The 24201-nt window shown below is 40.9% G+C and overlaps 1 protein-coding gene across 1 annotated transcript in view; it reads right to left on the reverse strand.

Moving 5' to 3' along the window:
- The window catches only part of KIF5A (kinesin family member 5A), a 65968-nt gene that overhangs the window by 19639 nt on the left and 22128 nt on the right, over positions 1-24201 (reverse strand). Inside the window, exons 2-16 of the mRNA XM_058169032.1 lie at positions 16449-16536; positions 16178-16251; positions 15932-16036; positions 15352-15400; positions 15123-15178; positions 11992-12079; positions 10063-10187; positions 8605-8709; positions 6273-6421; positions 5573-5721; positions 4442-4617; positions 4224-4292; positions 3491-3697; positions 2754-2900; positions 1784-1972 (exon numbers count right to left, since the gene is read on the reverse strand). Coding sequence (XP_058025015.1) covers positions 1784-1972; positions 2754-2900; positions 3491-3697; positions 4224-4292; positions 4442-4617; positions 5573-5721; positions 6273-6421; positions 8605-8709; positions 10063-10187; positions 11992-12079; positions 15123-15178; positions 15352-15400; positions 15932-16036; positions 16178-16251; positions 16449-16536 — 1776 coding nt within the window. The remainder of the gene's footprint in view (positions 1-1783; positions 1973-2753; positions 2901-3490; positions 3698-4223; positions 4293-4441; positions 4618-5572; positions 5722-6272; positions 6422-8604; positions 8710-10062; positions 10188-11991; positions 12080-15122; positions 15179-15351; positions 15401-15931; positions 16037-16177; positions 16252-16448; positions 16537-24201) is intronic.

Raw genomic sequence — 24201 nt, forward strand, 5'->3', positions numbered from 1 at the left:
TGGAAAGTTAATTAAATCCAATGACATTCCCAATCCAATACGATTTCCTTTTATACCTCCTAGTTCTCAAACATACCGTATATACTCGAGTATAAGCCGAGTTTTTCAGCACGTTTTTTGTGCTGAAAAACTTCCCCTCGGCTTATACTCGGGTCTATACGGCTTATACTCGAGTTTTTTTTTTTTTTTAAAGCCCCTCGGCTTATACTCGAGTATATACGGCTTATACTCGAGTTTTTTTTTTTTTTTTTCACATTTTACCGGACGGAAGCCCTGCCGGTGCAGTGAGAGGGCGGGGCGGGGGAGCCGCCAGCCTTCTCAGCTGAGGGAGGGAGGGTTTCCCCAACCGGTAGGTGCCTCATTTCCCACCCTCGGCTTATACTCGAGTCCCCAGTTTACCCCAGTTTTTGGGGTAAAATTGGGGACCTCGGCTTATACTCGGATCGGCTTATATTCGAGTATATACGGTACTTATATAGAAAACTCTAAAACTGAGATGGGTAGCCTATAAATCCCAAATACTGCTGAACTATGATTTCCATCAATTTCACCCAGCATGGTCAATGATGAAAGGTGTGTGTGTATGTGTGTGTTAATAATATCTGCAGTACCAGAGATTCCTTACTCAGATTGTGAAAATCAAGGCACTTGTCTATGAGGAGTGTTCTGGTCCCTCTTTATTTCTTCTATCAGTTTTAAATGCCACAGCTAGTGTCCTTTTGTTGTGGTCCGCTGGCAACCTGCGGAACTGGCAGCAGAGTCAGACATTGAGGAGGTTGGGGAGGAACATGGGCCAGTCCTGGAGTCTGGGGAAGGCTCAGACGAGGGCTTTGTGTTGGAGGCAGAGAGGGGGCCAGGGCCATCTGGGAGTTATGTGCTGCCTCCGGAGCCTCCAGCATTGGACATCAGAGAGGCAGAGGAACAGGGGAAGCCTGTTCCCAGGGCGCGCATGAGCAGAGCTGCCAGAAGGCAAGAACAGTTAAGACAAAAAGGATGACTCGGGAGTAGGACTTGGAGATGATTGGTCCCTCCCTTAAGACATAAAGGAGGAGCAAAGGCACGTGAGCCTTTTGTCAGGCCTGGAAACCATACTAGACTTTAGGTTTCCAGACGCTGCCACATTTTTCCCCTGAGGGGAAGAAGGGGGGCTGAGGGGTATGGTAACATTCTTCAAGCGGTCAAGGTCGGATGGTGTTCACATCTGCAGGAAGAGTGGCGAGAAGATATTCGAATGAACTGGGAGAACGTGGGACCATGTGACCATCAAAGGGGTCAGGGGGGTGGGACTCTTGGGGTTTGTATAACTGGGAAAAGAATCCGGAAGTTCAGTTTTGGAATTTCACTCATCGTGTGCCAGTTTCCTCATGCTAGTAAAGAACTCTGGAAAACAATGGCTTCTGAGTTTTTTTTATGCAGAAGAGGTTTTTCTGGAACCTTGACACCTTTGCAGGAAGCAACTTTGTTTGTTCTGGTTGGTTTAAATTCTGAAGCTCCATTTTGACTCTGTGCTGCTTGTGGCCTTGCAAAACTAATTGCCAATTAGGTCTTTGGCAGTGTGTCAAGAGAGATAAAGATGGGTGCTTATCAGCCTTATCCCAAAGGACTGTGGCAGACCTCTGTCGGATTCTTTACAAACTATTTGTGACTGATTAGGGGCTGTGAATGAACATAATTCACAGCCGTTGAAATAAAGAGAGGGTTTTTGGGATTAATCGTGTGCTTTTTACTGTCTCAGGAAGCCTAGGTCAGAACACCCTTCATCCCCACTTCCACAGAATCTGACCTGAGAAATGAGAAGCTGGCAGGAAGACAATTCCCGTCCTGTCACCTCCATCTTGCGGTGGCACTCAACTTGAAGACCTTCCAGCTGACGGCAACGTTTCACAACGGACTTCACTTCCGATTTGATTTTGCTGATGTAGAGCCGGGCAACAGTAAATTCTTCCTCAATGGCACCACTAATCTCTACTGGCTAAAAATTAACAATTTTAAAAGAGAACATATTATTTGAGGAATATACAGGTAGTCCTCGATTTACTAAACAGTTCATTTAGTGACCATTCAAAATTACAACGGTACTGAAAAACGTGACTTATGACCGTTTTTCACAGTTATGATCTTTGTAGCATCCCCATGCTCACATGATTAAAATTCAGATGCTTGGCAACCGGTTCATATTTGTGATGGTTGCAGTGTCCCAGGGTCATATGATCCCCTTTTGCGACCTTCTGACAAGCAATGTCAAAGCCAGATTCATTTAACAACCGGATTACTAATTTATCAACTGCAGTGATTCATTTAACAACTGTGGCAAAAAAAATCATAAAATGGGGGAAATCAGTTAACAAATGTCTCACTTAACACAGAAATTTTGGACTCAGTTGTGGTCATAGATCGAGAATTGTCTGTAGTTCAATGTATGATTCTAAGAAGCAGAACTATTTATACATCCCTCCTTCTTTCTTTTGCTCAGCAGATGACACCGTTCCCAGATCATTAGATTTCACTATTTTCTAAGTAGTTTTTCTCACTTTCTTCAATTTTTTATGTGGTAAGCTCAGCACTAAATACCTTAAATGAAGCTTTCTATTGCCCTTTTTTTTAAATTGGACACAACATTTAAAAGAGCTTGATTAAATACAACAAAGAAAACAATTAGGAATTTCCCCAGATACAACTTATATGTTTCCAAACTGAGAGAGAATGACTACTTTTCTTCTTTCCCAACATTGACTCCCCTATCAACTGCTTACCAGTTTGATCTCACCGTTGCCCACAATGACGCTGAATTCACTCAGATCCTTCATAAGGCCATTGAGGACCTCAGCAATGCGTTTGCGCTGGTGCCCACTGAATTCCTGTAGGCGTTGCAACTCTGATTCCAAAGACAACATGGTGGCCTGCAAAGATAAAGACAACTATGGCTTATCCAGCTCAAAGAGAATTCCTCTGGTTTAAAAATGTGGGACTCTCAGTTTTTAATTAAAGGGAAAAGACCTTAATTTCTTGAAATAAATAAAATTAAATTAAAATTAATCCTTAAATTAATGATGTAATTTCTTAAGTGTCTTAATTTAAATGCGAACCCTCTGGTTAGGAATTAGTTTATACAAAACAAAATTAAGACGAAAAAGATGGTTTAAACTTGAATGTATGCAAGGGCTCTGAATAAATATCTATGGGAATGGAAGTTTCACCAGTTAAACCAAAAAGAAAGGCTATGGTGAATTTATTAGATCAATCTATGAACATCTGCTACTGCAGGTATCTGGAATCTTCTGGAGCCTTTCTCTAAGGAATCTGTCTATACCACCATTGTTTTCTTTTTTGTATCCTAAAAAAACTTCTTTAGTTACTCAATGGCTTTTTAAGAACTTCACTAAGTCCTTTTGAAGTTTTGATGAATGTATTGATTCTAGAAGGGCAACATTTGAACCTGTTAAGTTTTAACTCGTGTTTTACAGTTCCGCAAGGAGATCTCGGCACTTACTACTTTCTGAGACAACTCATCCACCAATAGCTGATTCTGCTGGCTCTTCTCATCTACCTCCTGGGATTTCTGATCGTAGTTGACAGCCAATTCCTCCAGAGCTTGCAGTACCTCCTTCACCTCCTCCTTAGCGGAATCATTCTCAGCCTGCAGATGGCTTAATTCCTGCTGCACTTTTTCATTGTCCCCACGAGTGGATATTAGCAGCTATCAGAGGGAAAAGGCAGTGTGAGTTAGTAATTAGAGAAATGTCAGGGAAGATATAAGAAAGGAGGAAGAACAGGAAGGCCAAATGTGGATGATGTAAAAAGAGGTAGAAATATAGAGAGAATTACAGACTGCTGTTAAAGTTACCGTATATTAGTCTTTTTCTACCCAGTTGCTTTCTGATTATATATCCATCAATTCCAGTCAGCTGTAGCTTGCTAAAAATTATCACAGCTGCAATCTAATATTGAGGACACCTAACTCGGGAAGAATGGAATACAATTACAGTATTTAATTAAAGTGCTGGGAAGACCAGGACAAAATCCATAGCCAGCTACTAAGCTTATTAGCCAACTTTGGATACATCATCATCTCTCACAGGACTGTTGGGAGGACAATGTGATGAGAAAGAATAAGCAGATATCATCTGTTCCTTTGAGGAAAGGCTGTCTTAAACTAAGATAAAAAATCAGGATGCACTTTTATGCATGTCTGTGCATAAAAATACTCTTGGGAAATTGCTCACCTCCTCTTGGTCCAGCATCTGCTCTTTTAGTTTCTCCATCAGTTGGCTCTGCTGATTAATTTCATCATCCTGATTGGACAAAAATACGTCATTGCTAACTACCTTGTTCTGTGTCCATGGTTTCAGACAGATAAGGCACAAAGAAAAGACATTGTGATCAAGATGAGGTTAAAAGGAAACCAGGAGAAATTTACGTAGGATGGAGGAGAGATGTCTACCTTATCATCAAGCTGCTTATAGAGTTTGCGGATCTCCTCCTCATACTTATGCCGCTCCTCGTCTGAGATCCGGATGACGATGGAGGAGTTGTTATCATTAATGGGTGTCTCATCACAAGTGTCAGGTACCACCTTCTCCTCATCACTCAACTGCTCTGTTTCTGGGACATTCTCACCTAAAAATGTTTAAATAGAAGACAAGGGACATTTTCACACACTTATTTTACTGCTGTTTTTATTATGAATCACGAGGTACCATAGTGCCTTTCAGGGACAGATCTGTTTAATGATTATATGAGAAATCACACTTTTTCACCATCCTAGAAATGTGAAGCCCGTTCAGAGGAATCAGAATTAAGGACACTAACTAGGTGCCCTTTTCCAGTGCTAGACAAACTCTGCAATTCAAGGCCATTTTGGTCCAAATCTCTGAACTGAGAGTGGATTATGGCACTATTTTTTCACAGTAGGCACCTAAATGTATTAAAGGAATATTGCATCTGTTTCATCATAGGAATAAAGATCAAAAATTCAATGAAGAGAAATTGCATTGCACAAGTTCCCAAGTTCACTCCTTAGCATCTCCATCTCCTGCCAAGGTTGAATAGTCTGACGATACATGACAGTTATCTAGGTTTTTATGACTGTCCCTTGCATTTCATCCCTCCAAGACCCTTTCAAATCTGCACTTACTATTTAGTTCCTAGGCAACCTGAGGCATCTTTATTACATCATATATACATGCAGCATATGTCTGGGATCACCTTAAACTTAGGTGAAGCAATGTGGCATTTCAGGACATTGATATCCATTCCCAAAGTCTTTCTATTAGGCAAATGCACTGGAGCCATAATTCTTGCTTGCATCCTTGCATTTTTTTAAATATTCCACTCCAAAAATTTATCGGCATTATAGAAAAATGAAGAAATGTGCAATTCTCATTGCTTAGTTTCAGGTACTCATAAATTTTACCCCAAAACCAGCCTTTTGTTCATATGTAAACCTGTCAACATATGGTTGATATACAGGAAATACATCTACTACTAATCTCACTTAATTCTGAAAGACCAAACATGAATGCAGTTAACAGCAAAGCAAAGGGGACCTTTATATTCTTTGCACCCAACCTACCATTGCGCCAACGTCCTAGCTCAGCCTCCAGCTTTGTAATTGTCTCCTTGAGGGTCTTGTTTTTCTCCTTCTCCTTCTCAAATTTCTTCTTCCATTGTTCTGCTGTCAATTCCAGATTCACTGATGCTGTATTCTTGATTGTCTTGGCCCTGAAATGGAAGAGAATATCTTTATGGAGAAGACTGCTTTGATTGATTGATTGGTTGGTTGGTTGATTGATCCGACTTGTTTTTGACTCCTAGCAACCACATAGATACATTTTCTTCATGGTGATGTATCCATAATCAGATCATTCAGGTTTTTCAACAGTGTACTCATTGCCACCAGAATTGATTCCATTCACCTTGCTGCTTCTTTTTTCTTCTAAGACATTCCATTACACCCTATTTATTATACTGACCATCTTCCTAGTATTGACGCAGATGACTGAAGCTCTAAAAATACAGGAAGATCTTACTTTGCTACATTGCTCATTGACTAGCAGGAATAGGTTTTAAGGCTAGAGTTTACCTCAGCAGAAGATGCTTATGATCAAACCATGGCTCTTTCCATGCAAGACTTGTTTGCCACAGCTGAAGTCAGTCCTTTCCCTAGATGCCTCATCTCCGAAATAGCAGCAGAATCATTTTACTTGGCTATTCCAATAGTAGCCTTTTCAAAATAATATCCAGTCAAAAAGCATTTCTGTCAGTATGCTTACCGCTGTCCAAACATGAGAGTAGATTTGGTCTCAGCATCATTATAGCTGGAAGGAGAGCAGCAGATAAACATTGTTGTGCGGCAGTTCCCACCCAGGGAGTCCTGCAGGATACGGGTCATCTTGCTATCTCGGTAGGGCACATAGCTTTTCTGCATGAGATAATGGGAGTGAACATATTTGGCCTTTTTCACACAGGCAAAATTGACCGCAGAAATGTCAATCTGCTCACAGTTCTTATTAATTAAAAAAAAAATTCTATACATCCAATGGACAGGGAGAAGCAAACTCATCTAGAAATTTCATCTTCCAGATAGGAAAGGAAAACCTAAATCATCAGAAGCAAATAATTAACAGGTAGCAGTGTATTTTCTAGAGCAGTCAACATATTCCCAGCAGTTCTGACTGTATCAGATGCTTTTGCTACATTTTCCCCCAAACTTAAGTTCTTCAAGCCTGTTGAACCACCATTCCCAGAAGTCCCAAAGTCATATCAAGAATTAATTTTGGGAGTTATTGGGCTATAACTTCAGATATTAGGCCAACTCCCATACTCCCAAAACAGCTGGTAGAGGTTGTTTTCCTTTTTCCCTTTGGTTGTGTTAATTGGAAGAATTGTTAGTTTTGTCTGTTGGTTGCTGCTTATGTTATTTATCATTTTGTTTATTGTTTTCATTCTACCCACAGTCATGTACTCTAGATGGGTGGCCATATAAATGTAATAAATAAATAAAATCCCTAGATGGGGTGTCGGCAACCTGTGGCCCCAGAGCCGCATGCGGCTCTTTCATCCCCTTGCTGTGGCTCCCTGTCGGCTGGTCCCATCCCCCGCCCTCCCTTCCCAGTCACTCCTCACGTAGTCTGAGAAGGTAAGGGCAATGGCGGGGATCGAGACCAGAGGTGGGTTTCAGCAGGTTCTGACCAGTTCTGGAGAACTGGTAGCAGAAATACCACCTCTCACTGCACCCACCCCTATCTATTCTCTGCCTCCTGAGTCCCAGCTGATCAGGAGGAAATGGGGATTTGCAGTAACCTTCCCCTGGAGTGGGGCGGGAATGGAGATTTTACAGTATCCTTCCCCTGCCACGCCCACCAAGCAATGCCATGCCCACCAAGCCACACCCACAAAACCAGTAGTAATTTTTTTTTGAATCCTATCACTGATGGAGACTCGCTCCAAACAAGAGGGAAGCGCCCCTGTACTTGCCCCTCATCTCGCGGATGCTTCTTTGGGTGCTTCTTAGTGCTGCACGCACCTCGGTTGGTTGGGGAGATGCACAACTTGCTCTCCACCCTGAGATGCTGGCCTGGGCCAGCTGCAGCCAATGCTCTGCATCGTAATGGGCTTCAAGAGGAGGAGGGGACGCCATTTACAATGCAGAGCATCGGCTGTAGCCGTCCCTGGCCAGCATCTTGGGGCAGAGAGCAAGCCATGCGTCTCCCCAAGCAACCAAGGTGCGCATAGCAGTAAGACGCGCCAGAAGAAGCCTCCGCGAGATGAAAGGCAAGTACAGGAACGCTCCCCTCTTGTTTGGAGTGAATATCCATCCCCGCCGTTATCTTCTCAGGCTACGCAAGGAGTGACTGGGAGGGGAGGGTGAGAGGCGGGGCAGCCAGCTGACAGGGAGCTACAGTGTGGGGGGGAAGAGCTTCATTTATCTGGGAATCTGAAATGACTCTTGATTTAAATCATATGGTAAAAAGCACCCAAAAAAGAAGAAAGAACATCAGCAAAACAAACAAACAAACCCCAATCTTCGCCTGTTTTTGGAAATGGTTCAAAAGGGAGCATACACACACACAAGACAGAGAAGGAGAGAAGAGAGAGAGATGAGAGAGAGAAAGGGGGAGAAAAAGAAAGGGAGAAATGAGAATATGATGGAGGGAGAGAATGAGCGAGAGGGAAAAAGAGAGAGAAACAAATGAGAGAGAGAAGAGAGAGAGAAACGAGAGAGAGCTGGAGGGAGAGAATGAGAGAGAGGGAAAAGAGGGAAACAAATGAGAGAGAAGGGAAGAGAAAGGAAAGAAAGAGGAAGGAAGGGGGAGAGGAAAAAATGCAAAATAGAAGAGAGGGAGAGAGAGAGACCCATTTCCCACAGAAAACACCCAGAGCTCCAAAACCCAGGTAGGCGTGGCTGGGGCAGGTCATGTGATTGGGTGGGAGTTGGCCACACCCACCCAGGTTTTGTGGCTCTGTGTTTTCTTTTCTGCGCGAAACGGGTCCAAATTGTTCTTTGAATGTTTAAAGTTGCAGGCCGCTGCCCTAGATATCCATATAGCACCAGGATGGGGAAAGCTGGCAAGTAATCTTTTTGTTAAGGGATGCACTACTCACTGTGCCCTCAGCCAGAGCTGAGATAACATTCCCAAGTGCCGACAGAGATTTATTGATATTCTTGGCCTCATCCAACACAGCTCCTTCAGCTCCAGTCTTACTGACCTGCCAGGAGAAGACATTTGTTTATTATAAAGGAGATACATCTGTATGTTATATGAAATCCTAAACGAGGCTTTCTGCTCTGAATAAACAAGCTTCCTAGGTATTGGGAGAAAACCAACGGAACCAGCTAGAAGGCCCAGAAGAATTGGGACAGACGTGGAGACCAATGAAAAGTAATTGTCCCAAACATCTGAAAGCTCAAGCAAAGCTCCCTATCGTTTCCTTTGGGTGGCAGACAATTATGGCTGGCAAATCAGGACCTACTCTCCCATTCAGTGATTTCTCAATACACTATTCAGACTTGCCACCTAACTGCATTTAAAGCCCATAGCTCTCTGGAGATCCCTAAGATACTGATTTTGAGACCTGTCCTTCAAATAATGGGTTTCCTGATGCTCAGGAGAGGAGAGTACGACTGTTGTGGGCTGTCAGCAGCCTAAGGAGCTGGCAATGGAGTCGGACAGCGATGAGGCTGAGGTGAGGCCAGGGCCATCAGGAAGTGAGGTGCGGACTCCAGAGCCTCCAGAACCTGATAGTAATGAGGCAGAGGAACAGGAGGAGGCTGTTCCTAATGTACGCATGAGAAGAGCTGCTAGAAGGCAAGAGCAGCTCAAGCAGAGAGGACAACTCGGGATAGGGCCAAGAGATGATTGGCCCCTCCCATAAGGCTTAAAACAGACCAGCACCAGTGTTTCAGCTTTGCTGGAAAACAACTTCTGCTTCATCCTCTGCTTTGTATATGTCTTTGTTTTTGTGGCTTCTGGATATTTGCCAGGAAGGGGCTTTGGCAGTTTGCCTAATTGGACTAAGGTCTGTGAGATAACTGAGGAATTTGTGTTGGGAGGCATTTGTTTTACTTTGAGTTGAACGATGCTGGGAATGAAGTAATTCCCAACTGTTCGAATAAAGTTTGTTTTTCCACGGACTAAGTTTATTACTACCTACTTGGGCCTGGGGTCACAACAATGGCATTTTAATGAGTCTTAGCTTCAAGGTATATATTTTATGAAGGCATTGCTGAGATACAGTACATGTATGATGTCCACATTGCACTCATGTCAGAAACACCAAGGTGCTTCCAGATTGAAATGATTAGCTGGTAACATCACCGTTTCACAGGGGACGCCCAGTTTGGGGCTTCTTTCCTGTTCCTGACAGGAGCTGGAGCAAAGGCCAAGTGCTCACCCACCCCATGGCAGCACTCAGGTCTCAAATGCAAGCTTGCTAACCTCCAACCCAGTGTCCTAACCACCCAAGTCACCATGCTCCATATGTATGATGCTGATCTTAATTTATGAAATAAATCAAACTCTGCTTGCTTTCCCACTCAGATCTCTTATAAGCCCCGAGCACCTTTTCGCTGCCAGCCAAATCCACTAGGTAAAGCTTCCCACTCAGTTTTTGCTCAGTCTCCATGTTCTCCTGCTTAATGTTGATAAGGAAGATGCTGTGACTCCGAGAACTGTGCTCATTCATGTCTGCAAGGTTAAGGAAGAGAAAGAGACAAGCCTGTTTTATTTTTCAAAAAGAAAGCCTGGGCAGAGATTTCCTGCAGTGAAATTGTACAATATTCAACCCACTGAGGGCTCTTCGAGGCATGGAGATTGGCAGTATTATTGAAAAAAGCTTAGCAAATGAGTTTGTTGTCTGCTTTCTACTCTAATCCTCATATGTCCAGGTCTAAAAATAAACATCACAGAAACACGTAAAACTGTTTGATTTGAGATAATAAGCAATAATTTAAAGGCAGTATCAAAACGCTACTCCAGTTGAATATACTAAGAATTATATTACTTTCAACTCTCTACAGGAAATCCACATTCCCCACGCCCACAAGTCCTATACAATACTTGTATTGCAGAAAAAACACAACAAAACAAAATAGGTGATAAAAAGAGTTGTGACTGCTTCCTAATTATAAATTGAGAACAAAAAAGAATCCTTTGATTAATGATATACTAGTCTTTGATGCAGGATTCTTTATATACAGTAACTGGGAGATTTGTACACTTTTTTCCCCCTTCTTTCCTTCAATCGTGTCCAATTCTCAGAGATTGCCTGGGTAAGTTCCTGCAATTTTCTTGGCATGGTTTTTCAGAATTGGTTTGCCATTGCCTCCTTCCTAGGGCTAAGAGAAAGTGACTGGCCCAAGGTCACCCAACTGGCTTCATGTCCAAAGCAGTCCTATCCTGATGCCTTAATCACTACATCAGACTGGTTGCCATTTGTATACTAGGCCATACTTCAGTTTTTATTAGACCTAGCCTGTGATCAACGTACATTTTACACTTTAAGCATGATTGAGAGTAAGAGACAGCAATGTCATTACTTTATCTCTTGGTGACAATTAAAAAATCTTGCTGGATGATTATTGCTTTCTCTCAACTTTAAATGGAGAGGCTGAGATTTACTGGTAATCTCTCTCTAAGAACTAACCATCTCTAGTCCTGCTCAGCTTTATCAAAATTGGCTGCTGTAACCTTTAAGGGATAGTTGTACTTTTTTATTAGTGTATAAATATGTTAACAGGAGCTCATTTAGCCTCACACAGCCATCATAAAGATCTGGGTTAAATATGGAGAGGTGTCTTTGACCCCAACACTGTAAGAGCCTGCCCTTTCCTGAAAGTTACATCTCCACTGGCAACACACATAATCTATGCTCTGTCCTTCAGAGCAGAGGTCTCCAACCTTGGCAAACTTTAAGACTTGTGGACTTCAACTCCCAAAGTTCCTCAGCCAGCTTTGCTGGGAGTTGAAGTCCACAAGTCTTAAACTTGCCAAGGTTGGAGACCCCTGCTTCAGAGCATGGTCCTTACAATCTTAAGTGATATCACTCTGATTTTCTCTGAGCACAAGAACTTTTCTTTTCTTACATTTTCTTCAGTACAGACCTATCTGTGCAGTCTGTGACCCACTGAACCAATGAAGGAGTTGGTCCAAAGCTTTTTTGCAGCCTGTGGCACCGAACATGATTTTCCATTCTCTGGGTTAACCAAAACTGGCAGCTTAAGGATTTCCAGTGTCTTGCCACCAGCTCCCACCCCATCCTGGCATCTTCTGCCTGAAATCACTGCCTCAATCTGACATAAACCGCCCTCTCTTTTTTGCTGCTTTTCTGGATGTGCAAAAGCAAAGGAGGTACAAAGTTCTCAGGAAAAAAGCAACAACACTTGAAAAGGTCCTAGTGAAGCAGACATTCTTCCTGCCTGGTATGTGGGCTCCCCAACTGCCTGTTCCATACACCATTCTCCTTTCCCAATTGCCTGTCTTCAAAACTCACTGGTGACAGCCACATGGCGGTTGGATTTTCCTTCATCAATAACATCCAGGATTTCTTCAGGGCTGGAGACAAACCGTTCAGTGCAACCCTTAAGCAAAAAAAGAGACAGTAGTTTGCTCCTGATCCCATCACTCCCTTCAGTTTTGTTCCTAGTTATCTCCCTCAGCCTTGCACCTGCGTAGCTTTTCCTGAGTTATCTCAAAGATGCTTTTTCAAAAGGCAACTCGGCTTTGTTTTTTCCTTGAGGAAGACATTTTGCTTCTCATCCAAGAAGTGTCTTTAGTTCTGACTGACTTTCTTGGGTGAGAAGCAAAATCAGTGGTGGGACCAGTTCAGCCAAACCGGTTGTTAATTTTTTGCGTAGTTTGGTGAACCGGTTGATCCCACCACTGGGTGGCCCCTCCCCTCCCCGCCCACCGGGGTTGTCATTCAGGGTGGGGAGGCTGCAGGGGCATGATTTGGAGCCACACTGATCATCTGGGAGGTGGCGAATGGACCCGCTGTGCTGATCAGCTTGGAAGGGTGCCCCTCCCGCCTGCGGCCCGATTTGGGCCTTTACGGCCTCTGGCAAAATTCTGCAGCAACCACCATTCCTTCACTAATCTGCTTTCTAGCTCTGTACTCTGGCATGCAGGGCAACAGAAGAAGATCATGTGACTACCAGTTTAAAAAATGTTCAATCAGACCTTCCAACTTTATGAGATCTTTCCCCCACCCCCAAGAAGTTGGAAGGTCTGACTGAACATTTTTTAAACTGGTAGTCACATGATCTTCTTTTGTTGCTTTGCACACAGGAGAACGGAGCTGGAAAGCAGGTTAGTGAGGTAATGGTGGTTGCTCTGGGATGGGGTGGAAGTGAGGCTTTTTCATTATCATTGCTCATAAGTAAGAACCAGTAAAAGAGGAATGGAAAAATCCCTGCCTGTAGATCAGCGTTTTTTAGTCTTGGCAAGTTTAAGCTGCCTTGGAAATTCTGAGAATTAAAGTCCATGCATCTTAAAGTTGCCTAAGTTGAGAAGCATGGGCCTAGACTGGAGTTTAGGATTTTCCATTCCTGTTTTATTTAGAATTTGGTGCAATTAAATAGATCAGTTGTGGTTTCCTTAACAAATAGTGATTAAAGCGAAATGAACCATTACTGGACCTTTTGTGAGAAATTGAAATTAAAAGTTGATCTGGGCTTTGATGATTAGATATAGGATTATGGAAATAATGTAGACAAATGTTAATCTTAGAGTAAGAGTTTGATATATTTTTTACTTATATCTGTACCAAAGAAAGTTGGAAGTCATTCTTTTTCAGTTTTTCTTCTTTTCCTCTTTCTTTCTCTTTTTCTTTCTTTCTTTCTTTCTTTCTCTTTCTTTCTTTCTTTCTTTCTTTCTTTCTTTCACTTTCACTCTTTTTCTTTTCTGACCCTTTTCTTTTTTCAGATCTGTTTTTATTTGTTTATCCCTTAGCCTTTTTTTTTTTTTTGATGTATGAAGGATCAAATACTCAGCCATTATAATTCTACATTCCCTTATTTACAGAAATCATATCAAAATTTAAAATGAAATCCACTGGGAGCCCTCTCATATAATGCAGGCTCTGAGTCCCTCTAACCAAAAAGTATATCGATAGAAGAAAATATTTGTAGCTAATAGTTGAACTGTGGGTTCCTTGGTGCTCTCTGAGCTTGATGGTTTTCTTGCAGATGTTTCATTATCAAACTAGGTAACATCATCAGTACCAGAAGGGAGTGGAATTTGCTCTTATTTTCATATATTAGTGGTTTACCCTGTCACTGTTGATCAGTTGCTTCACAAACTGTGTTTTGATTGATGCCAGGTCTCTACAGCCTCAGGCAGAGAAGAGCTATTCTGCACTCCTCCCTCAAATGTTCTTTAAAATACAGTTTCCCAGCATTCCTTTAGAAACCTCCAACATGCAAACTGTGGTTACTCATCCTAAAATGAATCCTCTTTACCTGGAGCTTCAAAATTTGCTGTTTGCTGAGAAGATACCTAGCTAAAAATCAGTCTACATTTAGTGTACATCTGACTTCGGGGATGTTTCTTCATAACCAAACAAAAGTGTATTTTCTGTGCTGTTCACACCACTTGCTCGCTAGTTCTGGATGTCACAAAGCAAAGCCCACATTTTGTAATTAACCCCCACACCCCATTTTAACTGGCAGAGTGCTGCAGGAGGCTGAGCGCTGTCACATCCGTTGGCCACACCCCCTGGCCACATCCAGCCAGCTGGTCATTAGGGCAGAAAACCGGTTGTTTCAATTATTTGAATCCCACCACTGAGCAAAATGTCTTCCTCAAGGAAAAAACAAAGTCCAGTTGCCTTTTGAAAAAACACCTCTGAGATAACCATGATATGGATGATTGAGAATATAGAGCTGCGGTGGCGCAGTGGTTAGAGTGCAGTACTGCAGGTTACTTCTGCTGATCACCGGCTGTCAGCACTTTGGCTGATCGAATCTCACCAGGCTCAAGGTTGACTCAGCCTTCCATCCTTCCGAGGTGGGTAAAATGAGGACTCAGATTGTTGGGGGCGATATGCTGACTCTGTAAACTGCTTAGAGAGGGTTATAAAGCACTGTAAAGCAATATATAAGTCTAAGTGTTGTTGTTGTTGTTGTTATTATTATTATTCCATAGACTTTACCTGACTTCATGCCCAAGGCAAATGCTCTATAACAGAAGTAGTTGATTTAGTGTCTACTGGTTGTAAGGGACTACAAACTCCCACAATTCCTTGCCACTGATTTTGCTGCTTGAGATTGATGTAAAATGTATACATTTGTACAATATAATTACTTAAAACATCTGGAGATTGTCTATCTGTCCTTAAAAAAGTATATATTTAGGAAGAGCGGAAATTTTGGGGAGAATCTTCCCATCATGCACAATATTGTAGATTATGCTAGTTTTACACAAGTCTATTATGTGTCATTTTTTAAAAAAAATAGCAGAACTTCTTTTAATATGCAATGCTTTCATTGATTTTAGCACTACAGTACCTAAAGACAGACTTTTCAATCTTGTTCTTCTAGCTGTAAAATTTGGTATTGAAATTGATCATTGCCCAGTATTGATTTTTTTTAGGAAATATATTAATTCAATTTCCCAACAACTCACCTTCACAAATGGCACACGGTTCTTATCCTCGTGAACGGAGAGATTGGTCTTCGTCACTGTGAATGAAAAAGAAATGGGTCCAAGAGAACTCAATGAATCCAAGGAAATATGTTTTATTTAAATTACTCGCTATCCTCACAATTGCCAAAATTCTTCCCAGGCCATTGATTTGTTCTATCACCTGACTTGCTCTCCACCCCACGTGATATTTCCCTTGAAGCTCACTCACCATCTAGCAGATCACGGATTTTGTCCAGGTAGATTTCAAAGTAAGAAACCTGAGAGGAGAAGGAATAAAGAAATGAAAAACGGGAAGATGGGAATTACCCATCCTCTTGTCCTCAAGGATACGTGCCTTTCAAGCAGCAAACAACTATGCACTCTCAAACATTCCAAAGAGGTAACTCGAATCTTCCAGATGGGAACTGTTAAGCTTTTAGCCTTTTTAATAACAAATACAATGGAGCAACAGGACAAAGAAAAAGCAAGTTTCTATCAATCTAGTGGGTTCCAAATATGGTTTACTACAGTTCTCCTCAGTCTTAACTTGTAGATCAAGCATATCCTTAGTAGCACTGACATAAGAGAACCTGTTACTCAAAGACACGGGGCTGCTACCACCATCTAGTTGTTTTCCATGAAGGGCATGAATTGCACTAGTTGGTGCAAGAAAGGCAAGTGATGGGACATCTGCCTAACGTTCTAAGAATCTTCTGGAATTAAGGAATAGATCAGAACGCTTCAGGCAAATAAGTAACAAGCACTACCTACATCACTGGTCCCTCCTTGTACTGTTGTATGTCTCTGACCTTAATGTGGAACTCCAGGTTCTCATCCATGGAATAGATATGGTTGAAGATGTCTTGGGCAATGCGTGGGATGATGCCCATGAGTTGGGGATCATGCAGCTTGCCCTAGTGGAACAGAAGAATTGAAAGTAAGGTCAACAAGCCCTCCCAAATTCTTCAGATAACCTTGATTCTTGAAACATCAGATCTATTTGCAGATGCTACTATCAGGCCAATATTTTCTCATTTAAAACGTATAACACCAACCTCCATGGTGTGAGTCTTTCCAGAAGACGTCTGTCCATAGGCAAAGATGGTTCCATTGTACCCAGCCAGCACATCTGCAAAAAAAAAAAAAAGGGGGGGGGGAGGAGATGAAGGACAAAAATAAACTTAGCCCTTTTTAAAGGATCTTGTTTATTCTCTTTCTGCTGCCTACCCAAGCGATCCTATTAAGCACCTGATATTCTACCAATGCCGCCCTGAGTCTTCGGAGAAGGGCGGGGTATAAATTTAAACAAACAATGCCCATACTGACCTTTGACAATCTGCATGGCACAGGCATGATACACTTGTTCCTGTGTGGTGTTGGGTGGGAAGACCCGGTCAAAGACATAAGGCTTGCCCTGCAGAGGGACACAGAAAGATAACATAATAGATTAGAATACCCAAATGTTTACATGAAGTATCCATGTATTATTCCTGAAAAACAGTGCTTAGAGGGTGTCAAGGTCTGACTGGGACAATACATCAGTAAGCATTCAGACTACAGAACACTGGATCCAGTATTATTTCATTCAAAGTCTGATACATACTTGGAGGATAGGGAGAGGGTGGGGGATCCTGAACTCAGCTGTTACTTAAATAGCAGGTAGGGACCATGGTGGGTGGCAGTTGCTCCACTTCAACTGATGATACAGTTATGATTCCATCTGGACCACTACTCATCTGGATTACTGTAATGAGAGCTCTAATGATGCAGACTTTGGAAATGACCCAGAAGCTACAACCGATCGCTCCTGTCATAGTCAATACTTACGACCACAATTAAGCTCAAATTTTATGTTGCTAAGTGAGAATTTGTTAAGTGAGTTTTACCTCATTTTTGCCATAGTTGATAAGTGAATCACTGCAGTTGTTAAGTTAGTAATATGGCTGTTAAGTGAACCTGGTTCCTCCATTGATTTTGCTTGTCAGAAGGTTACAAAAGGTGATCACATGATCCCAGGACAATGCAACCTTCATAAATTTGAGTCAGTTGCCAAGCAGCTAGATTTTGATCATGTGACCATGGGGATGCTGTAATGGTCGTAACTATGAAAAATGGTCATAAGTCACTTTGTTCAGCGCCATTATAAGTTGAATAATGCTACCTGTATTATTTCTCTTGAGGTTATATAGCACTGGTACCTATAGGTTCCTTTTTAATTATAGACCTAATTCAAAGTGCCAGTAACAACTCACAAAGCCCTATATGGCGCAGCATCAGATTACGTTTCTCACAAGAGGAAAGCACAGAAAATGGCTTATTACCAGAATGGATAAAATAATTCTTCAAATCCTTGGAGAACTGCATTTCTATCACCAGCTTAAGGGTAAATGCTATTGTCACATCTTACTTTGTGATTCTTACAAGAACTTAGAATGGTTTAAGTGCTGACAGAATGATTCACACATTCTGGGAAGCCCAGCCAAAGAATACTTGTTTCAGGGAAATGTCCACTGACAGATGAAGATGATGTAGCAATTAGAACAGGGACAAAATAAGGTTTTACTTTTCCCATGAAGCTGAATACCTTGCTGAGCATAAGTGCTTTTCATGTCTGGAGTCTTTTATTTATGTATTTGTTTCTTTATTCATTTTCTTTGTCTGCCCAACTCAGTCAATGACTCTGGGTGGCTTACAATTCAAACAATATATTACAGTTTCTTCCCCAATTTATAGAAAGACTCTCTTTATTCATTTAATCCAATCAGCCACAACTTGATCAAAAATAGTTCATGGCTATTCTAGCAACATACAACCATACTAACTAGGTCCAAAGTTGCTATGTTATGTAACAGAAAATTCCTAGCCACTTTCTCCTGGAAGTGCCTGGTGTTCCATGAATTATTGCACAAGGGTGTACAAGGCAAAACTTAATGCCTTAATGGTGGCTAGGCACGCAGTAATAGACTTTGTTTAGGAGCTGCAGCCAAACAACTCATGCAATAATTCTGAAAGCAGAGACACTTTTTTCAAAAACTCTTATGTCTCCAACTCTATTTCTTGAAACACAGCTGGGAGGGCTTTATAAACTACCCCAAATCTTTATCTATATATGTATGGTATCCCCAAAGCATAGCTGACTGGGTGTTTGTAATTTTAAAAAAACCTGTGTTAAAATTAAACCACTCTTGCCCCATTATTAACCAAGTTATGATATTCTCACAATACATTTACCCCACTATTAGGGTTCTGTTTTTGGCAAGATGAAAGATTTGTATTTATATGTTTATGTCCAGGCATATAAAACATTTGCTAGACCAATTCTAGAATACAGCTCGCCTGTTTGGAACCCTCATCACATCTCTGACATCAATACAATTGAACGAGTCCAGAAATATTTTACAAGAAGAGTTCTCCATTCCTCTGAAAACAACAAAATACCTTATCCCACCAGACTTGAAATCCTAGGTTTAGAAAACTTGGAACTCCGTCGCCTTCGACAAGACCTAAGTTTAACTCATAGAATCATTATTTGTAATGTCCTTCCTGTTAAAGACTACTTCAGCTTTAATTGCAACAATACAAGAGCAACCAACAGATTTAAACTTAATGTTAACCGCTTTAATCTAGATTGCAGAAAATATGACTTCTGTAACAGAATCATCAGTGCTTGGAACATTTTACCTGACTCTGTGGTCTCTTCCCATAATCCTAAAAGCTTTAACCAAAAACTTTCTACTATTGACCTCACTCCATTCCTAAGAGGACCATAAGGGGCGTGCATAAGCGCACAAACGTGCCTACCATTCCTGTCCTATTGTTTTTGTTTTTGTTTTTGTTTTCTTTTCTTTTCTTCTTCATATATATATATATATTGATGCTTATACCTCCTAATATTTACTCATATATATGTTTATATACTATATAATCCTTTTTATATGATGTTGTGACAAAATAAATAAATAAATAAATAAAAAATACATGACATGATCTCTCCCCCCCTCCCTCCCCCCCCCCTCTCTCTATATATTTGTTTTCTGAGGTTTTCGCGGGTGTTTGTATGTAGGTCTTTGGTTATTCAGGTTTTATCCCGCGTATCCCCGTTTTATCCCACGTCGCCAAGACACTTCCAATTTTACGTGGGATAAAACCCGAATAACCAAAGACCTAGATACATATATATATATACATATATATATATATATATATATATATATATATATATATATATATACACACACACACATATATATACACACACACACACATATATACACACATACACACATACACACACACAGAGAGAGAGAGAGAGAGAGAGGGAGAGAGAGGGAGAGAGAGAGAGGGAGAGAAACAGGCGTTCCAGGATAGTCTGTGAATAAGGAGCTGTCCAAATGCTGATTCATTTAAATGTAGGTAAGTTGGCTTTTTAAAGCCACTTTGCTGCATGTCTACCAATTACAGCTGTACTATCAAAAAGTAACAATTAAGACAACAGCATAAGATTGCTCCTGAAGTTAGGCCTTGTGTAAATTTAAGCACAGCAATCACATAAGGAATCTTAAACAAGTAAGGTAGTACTCACGTAGCACATTTAACTTGTAACTGAATCACAGAATACAGTGAAAGATAAACTAGCCAAACAGGTTGGCTTTACACAACATGCTAACCCCAGATACAAAAACTAAACAAGATTAAACCCAGCCAATTTAGTATGCTATGCCAATGCATCTGCTTTTCTTTTTCTGGCTTGTTACAAGCGTGTGTTATGTGAATGCCTCTGAGGGTTATTCAGAGTCAGACCCATTCAACCTACTGACTTGAGGCAATGTAATATATACCTTGGGAATTCATGCACACTTTCTCAAAAATATGAGTGCCGAAATTGGACAGTTAGAAAATAATGAGACAGTTAGAAAATAATGAGGAAGCTGAACAGCGCTGAAAAATATATTCAGTGGTTCACTTCAGCTTATTGGACTGGTTTATAGGGCCCATGGGCACACAATCAGCTATGTCCAGGCAGATGTTTTTCCATCTGCAAATGTTATAGTGCCCACGTTTATCATCTGAAAGGCATGTCCAGGACACAAAGCATGTTCTAGCCTGTCATTACTCAACCCATTGTAAGCCGAATACACAGTGACCGCTACATATTTCGCATAATAGTGTGTGCAGTTAATCTGCACCTGCTTTCTAATTTTATCACATTTATCACTTTCACATATAGTGAATTAAATCCTGCTGCTCTGTTTCTGAGGGAGGCACTTCTTAAATAAAATCTGATAAGTAAGGTTGGGGAGGAGGATATTAGATGAATGGAACATGACGCTCTTGTGATATTTCCTCAAATGCAGGGGTCTCCAACCTTGGCAACTTTAAGACTTGTGGACTTCAACTTCCAGAGTTCCTCAAAACTGGCTCAGGAATTCTGGGAGTTGAAGTCCACAAGTCTTAAAGGGACCAAGTTTGGAGACCCCTGATCTAGAGGAAGGCTGAAGCTGGAACCAGGCATCTAAGGCAGAGGTCTCCAACCATGGCCACTTTAAGACTTGTGGACTTCAACTTCCAGAGTTCCTCAAAACTGGCTCAGGAATTCTGGGAGTTGAAGTCCACAAGTCTTAAAGTTGCCAAGGTTGGAGACCCCTGGACTAGTGTACAATTCTATCATCCTACAATAGTCCAAGATTGCAGCCTGAAAAATCAAGGCAATCGCTAACATAAAGCAGGGGTGCCCGATCTTTTAGGCAGTGGGCATATTGGTAATATTGGGAATTTGTCACGGACATATTCACAAGGTGAATGCCATGATGGGCATGGCCAATCACAATTCATTTGCCAGAATTATGAGCTTCTCCTAACCTTTCCCTCTAATCTCTCAGGATATTCAATGCCACCTAAATTCAATCTTTCAAACAATCTGATGCACCAGGAATCCTGGAAGGTCTAATGGAAGTTTGCTGAGGAGACACTGGTATTCCAGGTACCATGTTGGAGAGCTACATGGAGAGAAACCAGAGGCAAATTCATGTTAAAATCACCCTATATCTCACTATCATGATTTTTAAAAATCTGCATTACGCTACTTATAGAGAGTAGATACTTTATTTCAATTTCATTATAAGTATCTCTACTTACAAAATACGTAGATAAAATTCTTCAGATACTAAAGATTCTCAACCTAATGCAATTAATTGTGCACAACATTCATTTGAATGGGGTGTAGTATATTTTATCCCATACAGGAATGTGGCCTATGCTTTGTGCCATTAACTGCTAATGATGACTGCTCTTGAAAATGGCTGTAGGCTGCTGTACAGTTTTTAAGAAGAGATTCTAGCTTAATAGATTCCTTCACTTACCATTGATATTTAGAATAACCTAATTATATTTTGTTATTTATTACAACAAAATTACAATAAATTTTTGTAACAAAATATGTGAAAATACTGATGCTTGGCATAATTTACAGCACCAGTCAGCACTAACTGTTTTAGAGCCTTACAATGTAGGTAACTTAAAAATATATTGGCCCTCCTGACTGAAAATTATGGTTAATTCCCCCTAATGGGAAAATACCAATTTGGGGAAAGATTGCATTCAGTCTTCTTTTTCATACATTCTTCAGTGACACATTTTACCATGGAAAATTTGTGTCATGGTTTGGTTATCAAAATGCTGCATTTAATACTCAAGCTGCATACAAAATTGTTTGAAGAAAGGTGAGGAATAAATTAATTCAGTCAGAAACATACAGCCTCAATCCATCCCAGACTGTTACCAAAACAAAGAACAGATGGAAACTGTATTTTCTGTCCAACAACAATCATATTTAGCCCTTTACAAAGAGTGGTTGGGAAGAAAACAGGATGCTTATTATCATAAATAGAAATAATACATGATACACATCAGTTGCTGAAATCATTCAGTATGTATTCTTAGCTGTTCTATAATAAATTATTCATTAGAGATTCATGGATTCTTATGTGCATGTTTAATTGGCTTCAGCCCAGATTGCCAAAAAAGACAGACTGATAGTTTCCAATTATAGTTTCCCAATATCAGCTTTTCTGTTTGGTGAGACTTGATTATATTTGCTCATTATACAATAAAGCCATCATTACCAAAGTGGAGTAATGTCCCACTCATCTCAAAGGCGAGATGATATACAGGTAGTCCTCAACTTATGACCATATTGAGCCCAACATTTCTCTTAAGTGAGACATTTGTTAAGTGATTTTTGCCCCATTTTATGACCTTTCCTGCCTCAGAATCACTGCAGTTGATAACCCAGATGTTAAGTGAATTTGGCTTCCCCATTGTCTTTGCTTCTCAGAAGGTTGCAAAAGGTGATCATATGAACCCGGGATACTGCAACTGTCATAATAATGAACCAAGCATCTGAATTTTGATCACATGACCTTAGGGATGCTACAACAGTCGTTAAGTGCAAAAAATGGTTAGAAGGCACTTTTTTCAATACCATTGTAACTTTGAAAGGTCACTAAGTCGAGGACTACCTGTAATGGTATATGGAAATGACTTTGGGGTGGGGGGAGAGATGCTGCATAGGGAATGATCTGATAAGAAAGGGCACGGCCCACAGCTGCACAAGGGAAGAAAGGCAGACTCAGAAAGTATCCTTCCTAATTTCTCAGGCTGTAAAAGAAACAGCAGGAAATTAGTGCTATCAAACTTGCAAGATTCTGTTAATATACTCTTAGAATAAAGTAGAGTTAGCTTATCCAATCATGTTTCCTGTCTTGTCTATCTGGGAAGACAGATAATGGGGAGAATCAGAAAAGGTACCAATTGAGGGAATTACCTCACCTGTTCCTCAATGATTCTGGCACTTTGTATTTTTAGTGGCAGGGTGGCAGTGGAGACAGAACAATAATCTAATTAATAACTGAGCTGTGAAAAAGCACTTAGGTAATTGTGACCGATCAATTTCAAACCTACCCCAGTGTTCCTTCAGCAGGTTGAGTCTTGTGTCAATTTAAATATGAACACAAACACACACAGAGAGACGCAGACACACACACACACATGGCATAAGCTTTTATGGGCTAGATTCCATTTGATCAGAGGCAGCTGCTGAGGTGACTTTGACTTTAAGAAAGCAGAAGTCATCATATTCTCGCTAGTTCCCTAAGGGACCTTGAGGATGTTATTTTTGCCACAATGTAACTAGTCCTCTGGAAATTGACTTTTAGCTAATCATAGCTTCATCCTAGCCAATTATATTGAGACACCTAGAATCTGCCATATTGCTTTTCCCACAGCCTCTCCTGGTACTGCTGGATGGGATCACCAGGTTCTGTAACGAAAAGACCAAGGCCGCTGAGACTGCAGCTGCTGTATTATGTAAAAGCAGATATGATGCCTCTTTTTTTTGGACTTACCTAGGGGAAGGAGGCAAATGGCTCTCCTATCAGCTATTGCTCTATTGTCTCTTGAGTGTGACAGTTTTGGGGTCCAGCAGGAAAGTTCAGAAGGTCAGATCATGAAAGCGTTTCAATGAAGCAGCTTTGAAAAAAGTTCATCTCCCATGTCCAGTTCAAATAGTCAGTGGGAATTGCCTTTAGATCATGACTGGCATTTAGTTAAAGAAATGAGCAATGTGCTTAATTCAACTGCTATAATTAAGCAGAACGTCAACCAAAGGACACAGCAATAGCCTAGAAAGCAAGGGAGCTGCCCAGATGACCTCATCAATTGTATAAATGTGCCCTTCTTCTAACATATTTTTTTCTGCCATGTTTCCCTGATATTGTCTTTCCTGAACAGCCCTATTTAGATATTTAATCAGCATTTTTTACAGCTGTGTAGGGTTTCAGAAATGACTTGGAAAAATTATTTGGAGCATACAAAAACACAACAGTATTAACCTACAAGATGGAGGTCCTGAATGAGTATTTAGAGACCATATGGATGGGGTGAAACAAGTTGATGCTCAATCTCTGAAGGAAGGAACCTAAAAAAACTTTTACATGATCTTATCTGTTGGGGAAGAAATAATTGAAGATGGTTGCCCCAAAACATGCCTCCTATGCCATGATAGGACCCTTAGTGGGTGATT

This window comes from Ahaetulla prasina, chromosome 2 (assembly GCF_028640845.1).
Source record: "Ahaetulla prasina isolate Xishuangbanna chromosome 2, ASM2864084v1, whole genome shotgun sequence".
NCBI lineage: Eukaryota > Metazoa > Chordata > Lepidosauria > Squamata > Colubridae > Ahaetulla > Ahaetulla prasina.